The sequence below is a fragment of the Malaclemys terrapin genome, chromosome 25 (genome assembly GCF_027887155.1).
Source record: "Malaclemys terrapin pileata isolate rMalTer1 chromosome 25, rMalTer1.hap1, whole genome shotgun sequence".
NCBI lineage: Eukaryota > Metazoa > Chordata > Testudines > Emydidae > Malaclemys > Malaclemys terrapin.
The window spans coordinates 2,034,561-2,058,838 of record NC_071529.1 but is presented as its reverse complement, the minus strand read 5'-3'; the positions used below and the strand labels follow the sequence as shown (position 1 = coordinate 2,058,838).

Sequence of the window (24,278 nt, the reverse complement as noted above, 5' to 3'; positions counted from 1 at the left end):
CAAGCTGAAAAGTCCCAGTCTTATTAATCTCTCCTCAGACAGAAGTCGTTCCATACTCCCTAATCATTTTTGTTGCCCTTTTCTGAACCTTTTCCAATTCCAATATATCTTTTTTGAGATGGGGCGACCACATCTACACACATTATTCAAGATGTGGGTGTACCATGAATTTATACAGAGGCAATATGATATTTGAATGAATGCAGTATAATGAATCAGCACTGATAGAAAGCAAGTTCATCAAACAACTTTAAGGGATGTCACAGATCTGATGAGCTGGACTCTGAATTTTCACAGAAATACTGACCTCTTGAAGTGGTTTGCCAGGACTCCAACCAGCTCTCCAATTCTGCTTTCATTAGTTGGCTGTCTGTTGAAGAGGCAGACAATGAGGTCTTTGTTATCCTTTGTGTGGAAGACCACAAGCTGGTCCTTTCCATTGGAGACACTCAATCCCGTCAACTGCAGAGAGAAAGCACAGAATAGTCTTATGGCATATATCTTAGTAACAATCCTCCACTACCAGAGGAATGGACTAAATCTAATATATATCTTTTCCATCTTTAATTTTGATCATCTACTTCAGTACGCTATCCCATCTTTTCAGTTTTTAGCTCTGAAAGGATCACAGAACTAAATTTTTCCATTAGAAACTTTAGTATTCATGGCTTTTTCAATGTTCCCCCTGAAAGACCAGAAAAACTCAAGGGAAGGAAGGGAAGATTGAAACTACACAATATCCTGGAAGCCAGCAGGCGAAACAAAGGACAGGAATAGATTCCCGAGACCTTGCTCAGTCTGGCCCAACTCTCTGTGGGATTACTAGTAGTATTTATTATTTGTATGATCATAGCACCTAGGAGCCCAGGTCACTGACCAGGACTCCATTCTGCTAGGTGCTGTGCCCCCCTCGGAGAATGGAGGAGCCTGTTTCCAATTGTTTGGCGTGCCTACCACCTAGTATCTTTGGAGGGATACCATTATATCAGGTGGCAGTAGGCCCACAACCCTGCTTTTCCTTTCCAAAGGAAGCCAGCAGCAGAATGGTAGCACAGCTGAGAGCACATTTTTTTCTCTCAAGCTAACAATCTAATGTAGCCCTTTGTATTTAACAATGTGCAGATAATATACAAGATATAAAGAAATTGGAAAATCAAGAGACCCCCGGGAAAAAAAGCAAACAGTAAACTCCACAAAGATCAGATACAGCAGACATTCTTCTCTGGAAATTTAGCTTCTGCAAGCCTCATCAGGGACTGCAGGGCTCCTCTCCAGGAATGTCTGGAGACACCATCCTCTAAAAATGAGGTGGAAGAGCCTGATAAGCATAATACTGATGGAACCTGAAAGTCTTGAGGCATTCTTTCCTAAAAGAATTTCCTTCTACAAACTCCCATCTCCTGTGATCAAATATTCATGCTCATCCAGTCAGAGACTATTCTGTACCCTGAGAAGCCTGCCTGATTTTCAGAGCTGGTCAGGATGCATCATGCTTTAAGTTTAACAATCCCAGTACTTTTTCACAAACTGGTATTTCTAAGAATCAGCCTACAAGGCCAGTCAAAGGCTTAACACTAATGTGGCATCCCCTGAAAATATATGCAATGAACACCACAGTAGCCGCTACCAAATTTTGGACAGATCTCTCGCACAAAAGAGCCCTTGACTATTCACCCTCTTCAGAGGTGCCTATGCTGTACTGATCTGAGAGCAGCTCATTGTTTCTGGACTAAGCTTTCAGACAAACTATACAGACTCATTTTAATATGCCAAATACCCAGCAGTGATCTCCTGCACGCAATAGGATTTTATTCTCCACTACCCACAATATTTAAAAAGATTAAACAATTTTTAAACGTTACACTTTATGCATGGAAATTGTCAGCTGCCTGAGTGTACAGTGTCCCTTAAAATTAATTTGCATGTTTAAATATCATGCCAGTGATCACAATAGAGCCCCATGGGTTAGTGCTATCTGGGCTTAAGTGTGCAGCTAATGGGGGGAGAGAGAATGAATTGAAATCAATGAATTTCAAAAGCCTGTTTAAAAATTAATAATTAACTGAGCTGCTTTAGGAAGCCAACAGCTCTTGAACAAAGAATTATCTTGTTTTTCTATTTCAGGCTTAAAAAATTAACACCAAATCTTGAACATAGCACATAAAAAGGAAAGAAAATTGTCTCACTAAGTACAAAGAATGGTAATCATTCAGTTTTCCTGGATGTTAGTTGTGAAGGTCAGAAAAAACTCAAAACTCTGAACATCTGTCCTTTTTAAAAATCATAAATATATGTATATACTGTGAAAGGTAGCCAAAATAGAGATTCCTTCCACTGCTTTGTCAATCACCTTTAAACTGCCCTCTGCCATCTTGAAAAATCAGTTTCCCCCCTTTGTAGGGGAGACTAAAATGAATGCTGCATTAAACTATTACCAGCATGCTCACTTTATAGCAGAATCTCAAAACAGAAACACTTTAATCTATACAAGGCTGTAATAGATTGGGAGTAAGGAAGACACGTCTGAAACAAAAATACCAAAATCCTTTGAATTTTCCCTTTTTCCAGAGATCTTTAAGGGTTTTTTTCTGCCTAGATTTTATAAAAAAATTCAAGACGTGTGTTTGTAATAATATGTAAGTAAGTTTCCGGAGTAATTAATGCCAGATTCCTCAATGTCTAGCATATTCAAACAAATATGGTTTGTAATTCCATACACAAAATCAAAGACTCCTTTTTGAAGAGACAAGGAGACCATACAAAATCCAGGATCTCAATTGCATTAATCAGTCATTCATTAAGGGACAGTCTTTGCCATTACATATGAGCAATAAGCAGTTAAAGAAAATGGGGAACTACAGGATGGCTTCTTGAGCTAAAAACAGGTTCACGGGTAGCACCAGACATCAGCTGACTGTCTCCAATGAGATTTCCATGGAAACACCATCCCTAAGGATGTTGCCATGTTGATAGGGTGCTTTAGAAATGTTGATAGTGAGTATTGCTGGCAGGCAGATGAATTTCAGCTGGTTCACCCTTGTACACATTAGAAGGGCAATCCATCTTCCAGATGAACATATATCTTTCTAGCAAGTAACATCTAATAGAGCAAGCACAGAGGCTGGTGGTAATTATCATCCATTTACTTCTTTAAAACATCCACATCAATCCAAAGAACTGTGTTTTTTCAACAAAGAAAAACACCTGTATCATTAAGTGGCTACTTATGCCACCTCCCTCATCAAAATATACACTAATATAAAAACCAGTCCTATTATTGAAGAGACCATATGTGCTGAAAAATGAGAACTACACTAGGCAGCTCAAATGGTAAGGGACAAACTGCAAACATTCAAACCACTAGAAAAGGTATGAAAGCAATCTATAAATAGAAAGAAATGGTGGATGAGCTTGAGCAAAAATCACAGGCCTGAGTTTAATTCAGGGAGCCCTGTAAACCAGAAAAATAAAACATTTCACATATTGTGTCTAAATCATCTCAACTCTGCATTCTCTTCTCCTCACTGCCCATTCCTGCAGGATGCCACTAGCTCAACAGTAAATCATAGGACAAGGATTCAGGCAGCATGCCTCAGCACTATGATGCAATTTCTTGGGAATATTAGAAAAGGACCAAAGGGTCATTCCCTGGAATTAAAACAGATATGACGAGGGGCCCAGGATTGCAAAGCAGTGATTTACTATTACTGTGTTTGAAGAAGACATGCTCATATAAAGCATTTCCAATACAGCACAGTAACATTCTGAGGTCTCTATGCTTCACAGAACATTTTCATTTTGCCCCATTACCCCTCTTACAAAATACCCCAATGTCCCATCATAATTATTTAGATTGAGGAGATTGTTCAATACAGGTGTCCTCCCCAGTGGCAGGTCACTGCAGGTTTACTAGAAAAGCTGGTTTCTATCTATTGAATTTCTAAGTATTCAAAAAAGTGCAATACCCAGATGCACCGAAACATTAACTGCTTCAATGCTGGATAAAATGCAAACTAAGCGTAGCCTGTGCCCTTAACGAGCACTTCCAGGAAGTCCTCACTCCATTCATGTGAATGGATGTTCTATTTTAAACATGCATTTTATGTGAAGGACTGCAACAAGCAGCTATTCTCACCCAAAATGTGTTTTCCAGGCAACTTGCACAAGACTGTACATCTGACATACCTGTAACCTTCCATTTTTAAAACATTAAGGAGTTTTCCAAGCAAGCCATGCTGTGCTCTGGCTGCTGGCTGTCAGCATCAAGGCACAGAACATTGTTAAAGAATAATATGGTCTCCCTCTGCTAGATGAACACAGAGACAAAGCTCAGCCTTTAATATTTATCTTCCATAAAGGTTTAATGTCAAACACTTCTTTCAAAAGCAAGATGACAGTGGTCATTGATAAATGTGGACTTATTTCAATTACCAATGTAGCAAGTTACTTGTTTTGATCTAACCATTTGGTGTGAGACAATGGGATAGCAAGCTCACAGCTGCTAACTAGAACATAAATCAGAAACCAGATTTTCATTAATTCAGGGATCAGATGAATTTTTATTCCTTCAAACAAAAATAAAAGCCAGCAGCTTGCTTCAAAAGTACAGTTTGCTTTTTAGATACCCTGTATATTTTAATAACTTGGTTTGGGTTGGCAGGAGTCAGCCATCCAGCAATCAAACCTGCTGACAATTTCATTTTGTACAATTAGGAAGTAATGTGAACAGAATAGATCAGCAGCCCAGGAAAACGCCCCACAGCTGCTACATAAACTTAGAGGCAAGGCCTGTTTTCAAAGAAGGAGGCACTGATGCCATGACAATGCTCTATTGCAATAGCTATTCTTATTAGAACAAGTGGCTAACACAGGCAGATGTTGGCCCATTAGGCAGTGAGCTAGGGTGTGTGTTCATGAGACACTGGTGCACTTCTTGGCTGGTTGAAGAGCAAAGCACGCAGCAGGGCTGGATGGGGAGAAAAGGACCAATGCTAAGGATGCGGGAGGGAACTACTAACTATGGCTACATATGCAGCAAATATTATTCATTCCCCACTCCCCATTTTCACTGTCATTTACAATAAAGGAATACCAGATTTATTGATGAAATCCCAGCCGTACATTCAGTGGGACTCTGTAAAGCTGTGACATTCCCAAACTAGCCAAACCAGGCCGTGTAGTTTTGTAGTAACTACAGCAGGTTTAACTCAGGCTGCGAAAATTGAGTAGTAGCAAATCAGCTAAAAGGGACACTGAAGAGCTAAAAGGCCAGCTCTTTCCACCCCTTCTCCACCAATGATAATCTCCTGCTTTGAAATGTGAGCTAAATCTCTGCTAGCCTGAGGACCAGATAGTCCAATCCAATTCAATATCTGACTTGGTTTACTATTTAATATACATTTTATCAACGAGCGTTCAAACGTTAAGGGTCAGAGAAACCCACAAAGGCATGGACATTCTGAGTTAGAGCTGCTGTGACTTTCTAACCTCATTTTATGGGACCACAATCCTGCAGTGCACTGTACACAAAAAATAAAACAATTTGAACAGGAAAACATAATGAGTAGTTCGGTTTCTGGCCTTCATATTATGTATTGGAATTAAAAGGAACAACATTATTTAGCAGCGTTTAAAAAGTGCTTTACATCTTCAAAGTGCTTTACAAATATTAAACATATAAGTGATGCAAATGTAGGTATTGTCTCAATTTTACAGGAGGGAAAACTGAGTCAATTAAGTGCCTTGTTCAAGATCACAGGGAATGTGTGTGTCAGAGCCTGAGATTAGAACTCTGAAGTCATTGGATTCCAGTCCTCATACTTACATTGTAAAGTGGGATGGTATTCATCACCCTGTACTGCTTCATAGGGTCCATTTTATAAAGGTGTCGATCAGTGATAAAAATTGCTCGGTCCTCCACCTTATTAAAGCGATTTACCTGGAAAAAGGCAAATCCCCACAGATGTTAAGTCACACAAATTACTTCATGTTGCATGAAAGGATCAAAATTCATGGTATCAAGTTCCTACATATGTAAGTGCACCTAACAGGAACATTACTGCGTGATCTGAAGAGGTTTAAAATTTGCTTCAACATTTCTATGTCAAACCTGGGATGTGGAGCTATAACATGTAAATATCTTCATCAACTTTAAAGCAACAATGCTGTTTTAGTCTCCAAGGGTATCCGGTAGCTCCATATCCTCAGGTTTCTTAGGAACAATAAGCTGGGTAGTATCTGGGGACAATTTGAAATGCATTCCATACGCTACTGTGATAATTTACAAATTAAATAATGTAATATAATTCAGTGAAAAAAGTAATGTTTTAATGCAGCGATTGTACTCAGTAAATATAAAGCCAATTATAGAGATTCTTGGAATTCAGTAAAGAACTATTAATTCTCCTGCTGAGACTCATCACTATCATATCACTTTTCAACCACGCTGGCTGCCAACAAGAGTCCAACAGGACCTGAAATTAACTGGATACATGTCAAGGCACTAGAGCAGGGATGGGCAAACTTTTTGGCCCAAGGGTCACATCGGGGTGCAAAACTGTATGGAGGCCAGGTAGGGTAGGCTGTGCCTCCCCAAACACCCTGGCCCCCGCCCCCTATCTGCCCCCTCCCACTTCCCGCCCCTTGACTGTCCCCCTCAGAACTCCCAACCCATCCAACACCCCCTGCTCCTTGTCCCCTGACACACACCCCTCCCGGGACCCCCCCATCCCCCGGGACCCTACCCCCTGTCCAATCCCCCCTGCTCCTTGTCCCCTGACAGACCCCCCACAGAACCTCCACCCCATCCAACCATCCCCTGCGACTTCCTACCCCTTAGCCAACCCCTCCCCCCCACCCCCTTACCACACCGCTCAGAGCAGCAGGAGCTTGTAGCCCCGCCGCCCTGACAGAGCCAGCTGTGCTACCTATGCAGCAGCATCACTCCGGGGGGGGTGGGGGGGAGGAGGGGGAGGACAGCAGGGGAGGGGCCGGGGGCTAGCCTCCCCAGCCAGGAGCTCAAGGGCGGGGCAGGACAGTCCCGCGGGCCGGATGTGGCCCACGGGCCGTAGTTTGCCCACCTCTGCACTAGAGGGACAATCCTTAGAAATGCACATTCATTCATTCATTTTTAGCTAAACTCATCACAATTCTATCCTAGCAGGATACTGTCTGTATGACTGAACACTCAGAATGAGGGGATCCCGCTGGAAGCTGATCTTAATGCATGGTATATTGAAGGATGGCTTGAGAACAATGATAAAAAGCATTTTTCTGAAGTGGCTACATTAAGTTTCCCTTGTGCTGATCATTGCTGAACCTTACTTCACCTCCCAGTTGCTTACTATACTGAATTTCTCACCACATCAAATCTGATGGAATTAAGAGGGACCAATCCTCTGACTGAAACAGTCTTCCCAATCTAGTAGTGTCTGCACCTTGGATTATTGTCCAGAACAGAACAGCAGTTTAAGTGACCATGAGATGGTCGAGTTCAGGATCCTGACACAAGGAAGAAAGGAGAGCAGCAGAATACGGACCCTGGACTTCAGAAAAGCAGACTTTGACCCCTTCAGGGAACTGATGGGCAAGATCCCCTGGGAGAATAACATGAGGGGGAAAGGAGTCCAGGAGAGCTGGCTGTATTTTAAAGAATCCTTATTGAGGTTGCAGGAACAAACCATCCCGATGTAGAAAGAACAGGTAAATATGGCAGGCGACCAGCTTGGCTAAACAGTGAAATCCTTGCGGATCTTAAACGCAAAAAAGAAGCTTACAAGAAGTGGAAGATTGGACAAATGACCAGGGAGGAATATAAAAATATTGCTCAGGCATGCAGGAGTGAAATCAGGAAGGCCAAATCACACTTGGAGTTGCAGCTAGCAAGAGATGTTAAGAGTAACAAGAAGGGTTTCTTCAGGTATGTTAGCAACAAGAAGAAAGTCAAGGAAAGTGTGGGCCCCTTACTGAATGAGGGAGGCAACCTAGTGACAGAGGATGTGGAAAAAGCTAATGTACTCAATGATTTTTTTGCCTCTATCTTCACAAACAAGGTCAGCCCCCAGACTGCTGCACTGGACAGCACAGTATGGGGAGAAGGAGACCAGCCCTCTGTGGAGAAAGAAGTGGTTCAGAAAAAGTGGATGAGCACAAGTCCATGGGGCTGGATGTGCTGCATCCGAGGGTGCTAAAGGAGTTGGCGGCTGTGATTGCAGAGACATTGGACATTATCTTTGAAAACTCATGGCGATCGGGGGAGGTCCCGGATGACTGGAAAAAGGCTAATGTAGTGCCCATCTTTAAAAAAGGGAAGGAGGAGGAACTGGGGAACTACAGGCCAGTCAGCCTCACCTCAGTCCCTGGAAAAATCATGGAGCAGGTGCTCAAGGAATTAATTCTGAAGCACTTGGAGGAGAGGAAAGTGATCAGGAACAGTCAGCATGGATTCACCAAGGACAAGTCATGCCTGTCTAACATAATTGCCTTCTATGAGGAGATAACTGGGTCTGTGGATGAGGGGAAAACAGTGGATGTGTTATTCCTTGACTTTAGTAAAGCTTTTGATACAGTCTCCCACAGTATTCTTGCCAGCAAGTTAAAGAAGTATGGGCTGGATGAATGGACTATAAAGTGGATAGAAAGCTGGCTAGATCGTCCGGCTCAATGGGTAGTGATCAATGGCTCCATGTCTAGTTGGCAGCCGGTTTCAAGCGGAGTGCCCCAAGGATCGGTCCTGGGGCTGGTTTTGTTCAATATCTTCATTAATGATCTGGAGGATGGCGTGGACTGCACGCTCAGCAAGTATGCAGATGAAACTAAACTGGGAGGAGTGGTAGATCCGCTGGAGGGTAGGGATAGGATACAGAGGGACCTAGACAAATTAGAGGATTGGGCCCAAAGAAACCTGATGAGGTTCAACAAGGACAAGTGCAGAGTTTTTAAGGTCAGGCTTGACAAAGCCCTGGCTGGGATGATTTAGTTGGGAATTGGTCCTGCTTTGAGCAGGGGGTTGGACTAGATGACCTCTTGATATTCTATGATTCTAAGTCAATTAGTACTTTGTCTTAATTCATGCATTTTACTATAATCAGGGGGGAACTTATTGTTTCTATGCTATCACGGCAACAGGAAAATAGACTTAATAAAAGGGCCAACTAATCTAATACACTAAAAGTAAAAGGTGTAATTTAGCAGCAAGCTACTTAAAACTATCAATAAACGATGTTTTCCCCTAGTTTTCAAGATTCTCTTTTCTGCATTCACTTTTAATCACCAGCAAAGTACCAAATGATCCCAATTAGTATCCCTCCAGCACAGTACAACACCTAAGTCAGCCAGAGGGCTTGCTATTGCAATACAAATCATCTCTAGTGAGGTGCTCACATAGTTTTGCTATCCATTAAAAATAGCTACTGTACTGGAGGGCTGGAGGATAGCAAGTGTACCTATATATAAAAATGTTCTGGGGGTGATCTAGGAAAGTGAAGACCAGTAAGCCAATTAGCCAGTTACAGATATAAGGCTAAAACAATCATTAAAAATTGAATAAAAACACTTGGAAAATCATGATATGATAGGGTCTAACAAGCACAGTTTCTGCAAACGGAAAACAGCATCTCACTAATTTGTTAAAATCCTTTGAATGGGTCAGTAAAATAATGGATAAAAGAACAGGTTGACAAAGGGAGTGTCACAGCACGCCCATATTCTTCATAGAAATATGCTTATATGAATATGGCATAACTAAATTGTATTTGATGCAAGATGGGTCTTGCAAAATATCATTGGAAAGGTTATGATTTACTGAATATGATTATCCTATTTGTATGTATGCATGTATCATTGCTTTACCTGAAGTTAGGAATATAAACTCTATCAATTGCAAAAGTGTTTGCATCTGGGAAACTGCCTACTGTCTGGTGGGCCATTAGGAAAGACAATCTTTGAAGATGCTGATCTCCCATCTTCCTGGAGCTCCTTCCTGTGGACATTACAAATAAACCTTGTCTCATGGTTGCTTTGATACTGCAAGGTCATGTGATCATGTCACCTGGTACTAGACCCCCATCTTGGGCTTTCAGTGTTTTTCCATTAAGAGGGGGTTGGGAGTCAGACTGGGAAACAAAAGATTCATGCCACATATAAATTCTATTTAAGGCTCGAGAGTGAGTTAATCATGGTCGCCGGTTCTTCGGTAGATCCCTGCCCAGGATGACTGCTGTAAACACCTAAAACTGATCCGGGGAGAAGGACTGGGACCAGGCTGAAAAACGTCAGCCAGGGAAGGGTATACCTGGAGATTTAAGTTGCAAGCAGTGCAGTTTACCTTCAAGAAACTCTGCAACCTGCATAAAACCACATTTAGGGTGAGAGATTACTATTTGTAACCAATTTCTTTAACGTATTAAGCCTCGTTTGTGTGCTTTGTTTTATTTGCTCAATAATCCACTTTGATCTGTTTGCTATCCCTTATAATCACTTAAAACTCTGTCCTTGGTAGTTAATAAACTTGTATTTGTTTTCTATAAACCAGTCTGTGCAATTTATATCACGTGCGCATGGGGGGCGGGAAGAGAGGGAGCTGTGTATATCTCCCTCCACATTGCGGGGGGGGGGGGGGGGGGGCAATTTTTATGAGCTTGTGCTGTACAGATCTCTCTACACAGTGCAAGACAATATAATTTTGGGTTTACACCCCAAAGGAGGTGTGCACATGAGTGCTGGGTAAATCCCTTAGCTGAATCCTCCCACACAGAGCTGATTTCAGTCTGTGTCTGCAGCTGGGTGTGGCCTTACCTATGTGTGTGCTAGAGAAGGCTTGAGGGCCTGGCACAGCAAGAGCGGGCTGAGAAAGCCCAGGTTGGTGGAACGGGTGGGCTCAGTGGGACCCCAATATATCAGGTGGCAAACCGGACGGAGGGTCCAACCTGTCACAGGGAGGTTACTGACCTATAACTGAGGGTTCTTTGAGATGTGTAAACTGTGGGTTATGCATGTGCACCATGCACCCAGAGCCAGAGAATGTGAAAGTAGTGTTTGTTGGTTTGTGCATGCACCCTGGTTCACCTCATGTCTCTGTACAAGGGGATAAAGGGCTGCGCAGATCGTCCGCCTTTCCAGTTCCTTCTCTACCATGAATCAGATAAGAGTGGAAGCTGAGGGGAAAGAGGGTGGGCAGTGGGTATGGGAATACAGAGAGGGACCACACATCTCAAAGAACCTCCAGTTACAGGTCAGTAACTTCTCCTTCTTTGAGTGATGGTCCCTACTGTGCTCCACTGTGGGTGACTGACAAGCAGTACCTAAGTAGGAGGAAGGTGTGAGGATGTACAGGGTTGAACTGAACAGAGGACCATCGTCCCAAAGGAGGCATTAGCAGAGGAATCCTGCAGCAGGGCATAATGTCTCACATGAATGGAGCCCCACGTGGCTGCTTTACAGATGTCAAGGAGGGGTACCTCCTGAAGTGATGTGATAACTGTTGCTTGTGCTGTGGTGGAATGAGCTCTTACCCCATCGGGAGGGAAGGGAAGGTTCAATAGCTGATAGAGTAGAATGAAGCCAGAGATCCATTTGGAGATTCTCTGGGTACAGTTGATGTGCCTCCTGATTCTTTCTGCTACAGAAATGGATAGTCTTGGGGATTTCCTGATTGGTTTTGTTCTTTGCAGGTACAAGGTTTAAGTACCACTTGGGACTAGGCTTCTGAATAGGCAGGAAGGTTCTGATTAGGCCTTTCCAGAATCTATTGGCCAGTGGATGTGTGAAGAACAAAGTAGCCCAGAGAAGATGGATGGTATGCACTGATTGCCACCAATTGGACTTGCAAGGACCTGATGGACAAGCGGCACCGGAGGCAGCAAACAGGGCGGCTAACAGGGGAGTTTGAGTGGGAGTTTGCAGGGGGAGGTTAGGGGGGAGGCAGGAGGGCGCGGTGTGTTGTGTGCTCTGTGTCCCCAGGTGCTGTGGGCAGAGACTGCAACAGCCATGAGCCAAGCAGCAGCAGACAGAATGCAGATGGCTGCATGTGGAAGCTGTGGTATGTATATAGTCCTAGCAGGAGACCTGGAACAAAGGTATGTGTGTATGAAGTGTCGCCTTATAGTGTTACTGGAGGAAAAGATTAAGGGGCTGGAGATGCAGGTAGATACCCTGGTGGAGTTCAGACGGGGGTTTGAGCAGCTGATGGAGGATAGGCAAGGCGGGGCTGAAGGGGAATGCTCTAGGGTGCAGAAGGAGGCAGTAGTAGATGACAGCGAGAGGGGAATGGAAGGGGGAGAACAAGGGAAGTGGAAGCATGTGACTGTGAGAAGCAGGCCAAGGAAAAGGAGGGCCAGTGAGGGGGGAATAGAACTCAGGAACAGGTTTGGGTGTTTGGATAACGAGGTGGAGGGGCAGCAGGTGGTGACTGAAGGTGGGAGGGTGAGGAAGAAGAGAAGAGCAGCTAGTCCAATAGAGAGAGGGGAGGTGTTGATGGAGACAGCACAAAACCTGGGCCCCCAGAGGATAGAGGAAGGCACAAGGGGGAGCATAAGAGAAGATAGGAACAGACACAGATCAGGACTAGAGGGATCAGAGACTAGATTACTAGATCACACTGTTGCCAGGCGACGGCAGGTGTATGTAATTGGAGACTCTTTACTGAGGAGATTGGACAGGCCTGTGACCAGGGCGGACCCGGAGAACAGAAGGGTGTGCTGTCTACCGGGCGCAAAGATACGCGATGTGGACCTACGGTTGAAAAGGATCCTAAAAGGAGCAGGTAAGAACCCCTTGATAATCCTTCATGTAGGAACGAATGACACAGCTAGGTTCTCATTAGAGAGAATCAAGGGAGATTATGCCAGGCTGGGTAAGACGCTCAAGGAGATAGAGGCTCAGATTATCTTTAGTGGGATTCTGCCTGTTCCTAGAGAAGGGCAGCAAAGAGCTGATAGGATTGTGAGAATAAATAGTTGGCTAAGGGAGTGGTGGTATAAGGAGGGCTTTGGGATGTATGGCCACTGGGAGGCTTTCGGGGACAGACAGCTGTTCTCGTGGGATGGACTTCACCTGAGTAGGGAAGGGAATAGACTTCTGGGAGGGAGGCTGGCTCATCTTATCAAAAGAGCTTTAAACTAGGAAGTTTGGGGAGACGGTTGGGAGATGTACAGTTAATCTCCACGCCAGATTCCAACATTGAAAAGGTGAGTGAGATAAGAGGAGATATAGCCGGGGAGATGAGATTGGACATAGGAAGGATAGGGGGGACAAACACAAAGAGGCCTGTAACATATAGCGTTACTAATGGGAGATAGGCTAAACAACATACATTAGGGTGTTTATACACCAATGCGAGAAGCCTAGGTAATAAAATGGAGGAATTGGAGCTCTTGGTTCGAGAATTGAAACCGGATATGGTAGGAATAACTGAAACATGGTGGAATGGCAGTCACGACTGGAATACAGGTATGGAGGGGTATGCGCTGTTTAGGAAAGACTGGGACAAAGGTAAAGGTGGGGGGGTGGCATTGTATGTCAATAGTGAGATAAGCTGTAAAGAAATAATAGTTGATGGAATAGATAACACAGAGTCCATCTGGGCAATACTCACACTGGGTAAAAGGACTACTAGAGCCTCTCCAGGGATAGTGCTTGGGGTGTGCTATAGACCGCCGGGATCGACCCAGGATATGGATAAAGAACTATCTAATGTGTTTAGAGAAATAAATACTAATAGGAACTGTATAATTATGGGGGACTTTAACTTCCCGGATATAGATTGGGGAACAAACGCTAGTAGCAATAATAGGGCTCAGATGTTCCTAGATGTGCTTGCTGATCAATTCCTTCATCAAGTGGTAGCTGAACCAACGAGGGGGGAGGCCATTTTAGATTTGATTTTGGTGAGTAGTGAGGACCTCGTTGAGGAAGTGATAGTAGGGGACAACTTGGGCTCCAGTGATCATGAGCTAATCCGGTTTAAAGTAAATGGAAGGAGTAACAGAATTAAATCAAAGACTAGGGTTTATAATTTCAAAAAGGCTAATTTTAACAAATTAAGGGGACTGGTAAGGGAAGTGGATTGGGCAAACGTATTAAGGGATCTAAAGGCAGATAATGCCTGGGATTACTTTAAGTTAAAGATGCATGAGCTGTCAGAGGCCTGTATCCCAAAAAAGGGAAAAAGATTACTAAGCAAGAGATTTAGAGCGAGCTGGATGAGCGAACGACTCAAAGGGGCAATTAGGAAAAAACAGAAAGCGTACAAAGAGTTGAAGAGGGGAGGGATCAGTAAGGAAACTTACCTTAGTGAAGTCAGAGAATGTAGAGATAGAGTGAGAAAGGCCAAAAGCCGTGTAGAGTTGGACCTAGCGAGGGGAATTAAAAGCAATAGTAAGAGGTTTTACAGCCATATAAATAGGAAGAAAGCAAAGAAAGAAGAAGTGGGACCGCTGAAGACTATAGACGGAGAGGAGATTAAAGATAATCTAGGCATGGCGCAATATCTCAACGAATATTTTGCATCGGTGTTTTATGAGGCCAATGAAGGTATTAGGGATACTAGCACAGTGACAGAGGGGCATACAGGATGGGGGATTACCATATCCGAGGTAGAAACAAAACTTGAACACCTTAATGGGGCTAAATTGGGAGGACCGGACGATCTTCATCCGAGAATATTGAAGGAATTGGCGCGGGAAATAGCAGGCCCATTAGCGATAATATTTAATGAATCTGTAAACTCGGGGGTGGTTCCGTTAGACTGGAGAATAGCTAATGTGGTTCCTATTTTCAAGAAAGGGAAAAAAAGTGATCCGGGTAACTACAGGCCTGTTAGTTTAACATCTGTAGTGTGCAAGGTGCTGGAGAAGATTCTGAAAGAGAAACTAGTTGAGGACCTTGAGGTTAATGGCAATTGCGATAAATTACAACATGGTTTTACGAAGGGCAGATCGTGCCAAACGAATCTGATCTCCTTCTTCGAGAAAGTAACGGACTTATTAGATAAGGGAAATGCGGTGGACCTAATATACCTGGATTTCAGTAAAGTGTTTGATACTGTACCCCATGAGGAATTATTGGTTAAACTGGAAAAGATGGGGATCGATATGAAAATCCAGAGGTGGATAAGGAATTGGTTAATGGGGAGAATGCAGCGGGTCGTATTGAAGGGTGAACTGTCAGGTTGGAGGGAGGTTACCCAGTGGAGTTCCTCAAGGTTCGGTTTTGGGACCCATGTTATTTAATCTATTCATAACTGACCTCGGAACCGATTGCAGGAGTGGACTGATAAAGTTTGCGGATGATACGAAGGTGGGAGGCGTTGCCAATTCGGAGGAGGATAGGGATATTCTGCAGAGAGACTTGAATTGGAGTATCAGAAATAGGATGAAATTTAATAGTGAAAAGTGTAAGGTGATGCATTTAGGGATGACTAACAACAATTTTAGTTACAAGCTGGGGACGCATTGGTTAGAAGTAACGGAAGAGGAGAAGGACCTAGGGGTCCTTGTAGACCGCAGGATGACTATGAGTCGACAATGTGACGTGGCGGTGAAAAAAGCCAATGCGGTCTTGGGATGCATTAGGCGAGGTATATCTAGTAGGGATAAGGAGGTGCTGCTTCCGTTGTATAAGGCGCTGGTGAGACCTAATTTGGAGTACTGTGTGCAGTTCTGGTCTCCCATGTTCAAAAAAGAAGAACTCAAACTGGAACGGGTGCAGAGAAGGGCCACTAGGACGATCAGAGGAATGGAAAACCTGTCGTATGAAAGGAGACTAGAGGAGCTCGGGTTGTTTAGTCTGACAAAACGAAGGCTGAGGGGGGATATGATTGCTCTCTTTAAATATATCAGAGGGATAAATACAAGGGAGGGAGAGGAATTATTCCAGCTTAGTACTAATGTGGACACGAGAACGAATGGATATAAACTGGCCATGGGGAAGTTCAGGCTTGAAATTAGACAAAGGTTTCTGACCGTCAGAGGGGTGAAATATTGGAACGGCCTTCCGAGGGAAACAGTGGGGGCAAGGGACCTGTCTGGTTTTAAGATTAAGTTAGATAAGTTTATGGAGGGAATGGTTTAATGGTAAAACATATTAGCCGAGGAATACCGAGCAATGGCAGGTAAATAGTATAATGGCCAACAAGGGTCAGGCTGGAGACTCTTGCCTACATGCTCGGGGTCTTACTGATCGCCATATTTGGGGTCGGGAAGGAATTTTCCTCCAAGGTAGATTGGATGAGGTCCTGGAGGTTTTTCGCCTTCCTCCGCAGCATAGGGCAGGGATCGCTAGCAGGAGGGTTCTCTGCCAATTGAAGTCACTAAAACACAGGATTTGGGGACTTCAACAGCAGAGTCAAGGAAAGGGTAGGGACGGTTTTGTGGCCTGCAGCATGCAGGGGGTCAGACCAGATGATCATAATGGTCCCTTCTGACCTTAAAGTCTATGAATCTATGAGTCTAAGAGAGGATATAGTCCAAGATGTGAGGAATATCTGCAGTTTCTGGGAGAATGCCTCTTTCATAGAATATCAGGGTTGGAAGGGACCTCTGGAGGTCATCTAGTCCAACCCCCTGCTCAAAGCAGGACCAATTCCCAACTAAATCATCCCAGCCAGGGCTTTGTCAAGCTGGGCCTTAAAAACCTCCAAGGAAGGAGATTCCACCACCTCCCTAGGTAAAGCATTCCAGTGCTTCACCACCCTCCTAGTGAATTAGTAATATTTCCTAATATCCAACCTAGACCTCCCCCACTGCAACTTGAGACTATTGCTCCTTGGTCTGTCATCTGCCACCACTGAGAACAGCCGAGATCCATCCTCTTTGGAACCCCCTTTCAGGTAGTTGAAAGCAGCTATCAAATCCCCCCTCATTCTTCTCTTCTGCAGACTAAACAATCCCAGTTCCCTTAGCCTCTCCTCATAAGTCATGTGCTCCAGACCCCTAATCATTTTTGTTGCCCTCCGCTGAACTTCCAATTTTTCCACATCCTTCTTGTAATGTGGGGCCCAAAACTGGACACAGTACTCCAGATGAGGCCTCACCAATGTCGCATAAAGAGGAACGATCACGTCCCTCGATCTGCTGGCAGTGCCCCTACTTATACAGCCCAAAATGCCATTAGCCTTGGCAACAAGAGCACACTGTTGACTCATATCCAGCTTCTCGTCCACTGTGACCCCTAGGTCCTTTTCTGCAGAACTGCTACCTAGCCATTCGGTCCCTAGTCTTTGATGTGCCCAAGAAGAAAAGTGCTTCCATTTAGCTAGGTAACATCTAGTAGAGTCCTGTCTACAATTAGAAAGGATGTCTCGCACAGCTGTGGAACATGAACTTTCTAAGGATAAAGCCCTCCAAATACCAAGGCCTGAATTGAAGCAGACGCATAAGGGGAGGCTTGATCTTGCCATTCCAAGAGCTGGTCAGAAGCTCTGGAAACGTTGGGAGTATGATTGGTGGTTGGGACGATGTACATAGGAGGTTGGGAAACCAAAACTATCTAGACCAGAAGTGGGAGATCAGAATGACCTGTGCTCTGTCCTGCTGGATTTAGTGTTGAACTCATGGCAGGAGTGAGAGCGGAGGAAAGGCATAGTTGAACTGGTCTAATAAAGGAAGAAGCAGAGTGTCAACCTGGGAGGGGCAACCGAAGGCTCCTCTGGAGCAATATGTGGTGCATTTCCTGTTTGCTTGAGATGTAAACAGATCCCTGGTTGGGGTTACCTATGTTTTTAAATTTGGGGTATACATTTCTGTTGAGCCTCTATTACGGTGTCTTTCAAAAGTTGCCATGCAGCTTGCAGGGATTTCACTTTTGGTGCTGTACCTTTTAATTTCGGTTTAACTAACTCCCTCATTTTTGTGTAATTTCCCTTTCGGAAATTAAATGCTACCACGTTGGGCTGCTGTGCTGTTTTCCCTGAAACAGGGATGTTAAATCTAATTATATTATGGTCACTATTACCAAGCGGTTCAGGTATATTCACCTGTTGGACCAGATTCTGTGCTTCAGGACTAAATCAAGAATTGCCTCTCCCCTTGTGGGTTCGAGGACTAGCTGCTCCAAGAAGCAGTCATTTAAGGCATCAAGAAACTTTGTCTCTGCATCCCATCCTGAGATGACATGAACCCAGTCAATATGGGGATAGTTGAAATCCCTCAGTTGAAATCCCCCATTATTATTGAGTTTTTATTTTATATAGCCTCTCTAATCTCCCTGAGCATTTCACAGTCACTATCACCATCCTGGTCACGGATGCCATCATGGCAAAAGATGAAGAGCAGGATGGATGCCTCAAGATCACGTATTAGGTTTGGTGTTTAACACATTTATTAAGAATCTGGAAAAGGGCATGGGCAGTGAGATAGCAAGATTTGTAGATGACAAAGTTACTTAGATTAAGGAAGTCCAGAGAAGACTGATGAACTTCAGAGGGACATAACCAAGGTAGATGAATGGGCAGCACAATGGCAAACAAAGTTAAATGTTGGTAAATGCAAAGTAATGCATACTGGAGGGAAAAAATGAGAATACTTATACAGTTTACAGGGTTCTACTCAGAAAAAAATTGACCTTAGCTCAATTTAGGACACTCATAGAAGACTTTGGCTCAATGCACAGCTGCATTCTAAAGCAAACAAGATGTTTGGATACATCTGGAATGGGGTGGAAGACCATCTGGAAAATATGCCATATAAATCACTGGTGCAGCCTCATCTGATTACTATGTGCAGTACTGGTCATTCCATCTCAAAAAAGGATGTTGCAGAATATTCAGAGAAAGTAACAAATTACTAGGTCTAGAAAAATTCTGAAATGAAAAGATTGAAAAAAATTGGGATTATTTTCTTCAGAAAGGAGATGAACAAAAGAGCACATAAAAAGGATATACAATGCTGAATGGTCTAGAAAAGATAGTTTGGGTGCTTCTGCACTATGTATCATGCAACACAAGTTCAAGGGGACATTCACTGAAGTTTCACAGAATGGAACTGGGAAATTCAAAGGATGTTTTTTCATGGAATCATAGAATATCAGGGTTGGAAGGGACCTCAGGAGGTCATCTAGTCCAACCCCCTGCTCAAAGCAGGACCAGTCCCCCAACTAAATCATCCCAGCCAGGGCTTTGTCAAGCCTGACCTTAAAAACCTCTAAGGAAGGAGATTCTACCACCTCCCTAGGAAACCCATTCCAGTGCTTCACCACCATCCTAGTGAAAAAGTTTTTCTTAATATCCAACCTAAACCTCCCCCACTGCAACTTGAGACCATTACTCCTTGTTCGGTCATCTGGTACCACTGAGAACAGTCTAGATCCATCCTCTTTGGAACCCCCTTTCAGGAAGTTGAAAGCAGCTATCAAATTCCCCCTCATTCTTCTCTTCTGCAGACTAAATGATCCCAGTTCCCTCAGCCTCTCCTCATAAGTCATGTGCTCCAGCCCCCTAATCATTTTTGTTGCCCTCCGCTGGACTCTTTCCAATTTGTCCACATCCTTCTTGTAGTGTGGGGCCCAAAACTGGACACAGTACTCCAGATGAGGCCTCACCAATGTCAAATAGAGGAGACTGAGCACATCCCTCAATCTGCTGGCAATGCTCCTACTTATACAGCCCAAAATGCCATTAGCCTTTTTGGCAACAAGGGCACATTGTTGACTCATATCCAACTTCTCGTCCACTGTAACACCTAGGTCCTTTTCTGCAGAACTGCTTCTTAGCCATTCAGTCCCTAGTCTGTAGTAGAGCCTGGGATTCTTCTGTCCTAAGTGCAGGACTCTGCACTTGTCCTTGTTGAACCTCACCAGATTTCTTTTGGCCCAATCCTTTAATTTGTCTAGGTTCCTCTGTATGCTATCCCTACCCTCCAGCGTATCTACCACTTCTCACAGTTTAATGTCATCTGCAAACTTGCTGAGGGTGCAATCCATGCCATCCTCCAGATCATTAATGAAGATATTGAACAAAACCAGCCCCAGGATCGACCCTTTGGGCTCTCTGCTTGATACCGGCTGCCAACTAGACATGGAGCCATTGATCACTACCTGTTGAGCCCGACGATCTAGCCAGCTTTCTATCCACCTTACAGTCCATTCATCCAGCCCATACTACTTTATCTTGCTGGCAAGAATATTGTGGGAGACCGTAACAAAAGCTTTGCTAAAGTCAAGGAACAACACATCCACTGCTTTCCTCTCATCCACAGAGCCAGTTATCTCCTCAGAGAAGGAAATTAGGTTAGTCAGGCATGACTTGTCCTTGGTGAATCCATGCTGACTGTTCCTGATCATTTTCCTCTCCTCTAAGTGCTTCAGAATTGATTTTTTGAGGACCATGATTTTTCCAGGGACTGAGGTGAGGCTGACTGGCCTGTAGTTCCCCGGATCCTCCTCCTTCCATTTTTTTTAAAAGATAGGCACTACATTAGCCCTTCTCCAGTCATCCAGACCTCCCCGGATCGCCATGAGTTTTCAAAGATAATGGCCAATGGCTCTGCAATCACAGCCGCCAACTCTTTTAAGCACCCTCGGATGCAGTGCATCCGGTCCCATGGACTTGTGCTCGTCCAGCTTTTCTAAATAGTCCCGAACCACTTCTTTCTCCACAGAGGGCTAGTCACCTCCTCCCCAGGTTGTGCTGCCCAGTGCAGTAGTCTGGGAGCTGACCTTGTTTGTGAAGACAGAGGCAAAAAAAATCATTGAGTACATTAGCTTTTTCCACATCCTCTGTCACTAGGTTGCCTCCCTCATTCAGTAAGGGGCCCACACTTTCCTTGACTTTCTTCTTGTTGCTAACATACCTGAAGAAACCCTTCTTGTTACTCTTAACATCTCTTGCTAGCTGCAACTCCAAGTGTGATTTGGCCTTCCTGATTTCACTCCTGCATGCCTGAGCAATATTTTTATGCTCCTCCCTGGTCATTTGTCCAATCTTCCACTTCTTGTAAGCTTCTTTTTTGCGTTTAAGATCCGCAAGGATTTCACTGTTTAGCCAAGCTAGTCGCCTGCCATATTTACCTGTTCTTTCTACACATCGGGATGATTTGTTCCTGCAACCTCAATAAGGATTCTTTAAAATACAGCCAGTTGTAATGTATAAACTGTGCAGCTCCTTACCATGGGACATTATTGAGGCAAAGAATTTAGCAAGGTTATACCAGGGATTGGGCACTTATATAGATAACAAAAATATCCAGAATTATAATAATTAATGCTAACATTAACTTTGGGAGTATATTAAAACCTCATACCTCAGGGTTTAAGACAAACTAATAGGAATTAGGTGGTTTCTTGAACCTTTCTCTGATGCATCTGGTCCTGGCCACTGTTTGAGTCAGAATACTGAACTAGATGGACCATGGGTCTGATCCACTATGGTAATTTCTATGCTCCCTCTGTAACAATTCCAGCAGCTATTAGCTGGGACTGGGAAGTGTGCCCAGGTCTTGCAAGGCTGTACAGACCAGTAACAAACCAAAAAGTACCACAAATTCCTTCCCGTGTGTGCTGTACATGTAGTTTTTAACATTCACACTGAACAATAAGCCCAGCTGTAACACACAGAGATGTCCAGATAGGAAAGTACACTGGCTTGTCTCAGTGGAAGAGCAAAGTTTTGCTTCTCTTAAAATTAACGCCCTTTTCTGGACGCAAGCAACCAATACCTTATTTCTTTCCTTAGCTTCAGCATGTTCATGTAGATTAAACAGCCTCATATGTAAGGTGGGGTTTTCTTGATTTGTTTTAATCAACACTTCCTAAAGGGCATTTTCATTTTGGAAGGTTTTCTTCAAATGCTTGAAAATATATAAAAATGCCAATGCATTAAAGACAACATTGTTGCTTTGTTGGCTCTGTAATGGAATAAAGGTAGGTCTATTATGTTTTCAGCTACAATTGTTTATGCCCCCATAGTGAGCACTCTTTTCCAGCTTGTGTTCTCTGCACCACACCAGGTAATTTCTTGTATTATTTATATTTTCACTGATTTAAATGAGAATCAAGACTTGCTCTTGTTCACAATTACAATTTTGTAATCTCGAGTTTCAATTCAAGGAGGTGGCTTGGCTTCCTGATTTCTTTTGTTGAAGAAAAGCAAAGCTCTAATTTCACAACAGAGAAACCCAAAGAGAGCTCTCTAGTTCTCCACCAGTTGTGCCAGAGTACTGCGAGCACGGAGGAATTTCACTTTGGTGATGCAAAATGATGAAAGAGTGACCTCTGTAGAAGAGCCTCTTGCCTCAATTGGGGTGGGTGGGTGGGGGGAGAGAGCTGCACTATGTATGGGAGGGAGCGGGCTTTGCTTCCCAAGCGATCTTACTCTCTACAGGCCATGAGGAAATCTGCTGATACTTGTCACCTCACAGGCACCTTGTCTTCCAGGATGAAGCTCCCATCCTCTCCCTGAATCAACAGATGCAGGTCCCCCAAAACCTAGTCTTTCATCTACAGAAAAGACTCACTTTTCCAGATGCAGAAATAAATTGCTTCAGAAATACCAAGCTCACTAGTGCAGCAGTTATTAAACTTCAAAGTACAGGATCATTCATACTGAGTTGATGAAATGAAGACTACATGTGCACACTCAGAGGAAAAATTCAAAGAGCACACCATGTATCATTTACACCACAACCTCACTGAGTCCAGGGGGCAGATCATCAGCTGATGTAAACTGCCATAGCTCCTTTGTTATGACAATTGACACCAGCTGAGGAACTGCCCTAAAGAATTGTAAAAAGGATTAGATATCCTACAGTAGTACCTTTGAGACAAATATGCTCAATGTGTAAATTCTGTTTAGTTTTTGATCTCCTAGGCTCTATTAATATTTGCTGGAACTGCCCACTACTGTAACCCAAAAGCCTTTTGAGATCATTATTAATAAAATTAACTGCACTCCTAAAGCAATTTCCATCTCAAAGCACTTTGACACAGGTATTAGACTCTTTTTACACATGGTGAAACTGAGGTACAGAGGTCAAGTAAATTGCCCTAAGCCTCACAGGAAATCTGATGATGAGCCAAGAATATCCTTCCCACTGTAATGAGGAAAGTAGCCAAGTATTTGATTTCTTAAACTATCTCCAGATATACATTTTTGCTCTGAAATCCGCAGAGAGACTGGTCAAAGTCATTCCTGGAATAACTTCTGAAGTCAGGGAAGTAAACTAAGGATGAATTTGAGACCCCGTGTTTTGAGACATTTTATGGACTGATGGCCTGCAAAAGAATTGCCTTTAAGAGAAGCAATAAAATCAATTCATCTTTATCACATTTTCACTTCTGTAACTCAGACCTTCGCTCCCGGCCTGAAATATTGTGTGCCACATTTCAGGCTGGAGAGAGTTTGCAGACTGTTTATAAACCCCAATAATCCAGGTTTAACATTAGAGGGCTGACACAAGCTTAACTACTGCAATGCAAACAGTACTCTACTAATGTCCACACTAGATCCTACATCAGTACAACTACAGTGATGTCACTATTGTGTCATAGTTTAGACACTTGCTGTAGCAATGGAAGGGATTTTTCCATCCCCTCGAGAGGTGGTAGCCAGGCCGACAGAAGTATTTTTCCATCAGCCTAGCAGAGTCTATATTGGGGCTTAGGTTAGTTTAACTGATTCTCAGGGGGTGTGAATATTTCAAAAGACTGAGAAACAGTTAGGCTGACCTAAGTCTTAGGTGTAGACCTCAGGTCCCATAAGAATGCTCTTTAAAAAAGGGAAGGAGGAGGATCTGGGGAACTACAGGCCAGTCAGCCTCACCTCAGTGCCTGGAAAAATCATGGAGCAGATCCTCAAGGAATCAATTTTGAAGCCCTTTGAGGAGAGGAAAGTGATGAGGAACAGTCAGCATGGATTCACGAAGGGCAAGTCATGCCTGACTAACCTAATTGCCTTCTATGAGGAGATAATTGGCTCTGTGGATGAGGGGAAAGCAGTGGACATGTTATTCCTTGACTTTAGCAAAGCTTTTGATATGGTCTCCCACAGTATTCTTGCCAGCAAGTTAGAGAAGTATGGGCTGGATGAATGGACTATAAGGTGGATAGAAAGCTCGTTAGATCATCGGGCTCAACGGGTAGTGATCAATGGCTCCATGTCTAGTTGACAGCCGGTTTCAAGCAGAGTGCCCCAAGGGTGGGTGCTGGGGCTGGTTTTGTTCAATATCTTCATTAATGATCTGGAGGATGGCATAAATTGCACCCTCAGCAAGTTTGCAGATGACACTAAACTGGGAGGAGTGGTAGATACACTGGAGGGTAGGGATAGGATACAGAGGGACCTAGACAAA

At 43.7% G+C, this 24,278-nt stretch overlaps 1 protein-coding gene across 2 annotated transcripts in view; it reads right to left on the bottom strand.

The window, feature by feature from the left end:
- MYO1D (myosin ID) overlaps nt 1-24,278 on the bottom strand; it is a 373,562-nt gene that overhangs the window by 117,212 nt on the left and 232,072 nt on the right. For both annotated transcript variants that reach the window (XM_054014216.1, XM_054014217.1), the window contains exons 20-21: nt 5,825-5,938; nt 308-462 (exon numbers count right to left, since the gene is read on the bottom strand). In XM_054014216.1, the coding sequence (XP_053870191.1) occupies nt 308-462; nt 5,825-5,938 (269 nt within the window). The remainder of the gene's footprint in view (nt 1-307; nt 463-5,824; nt 5,939-24,278) is intronic.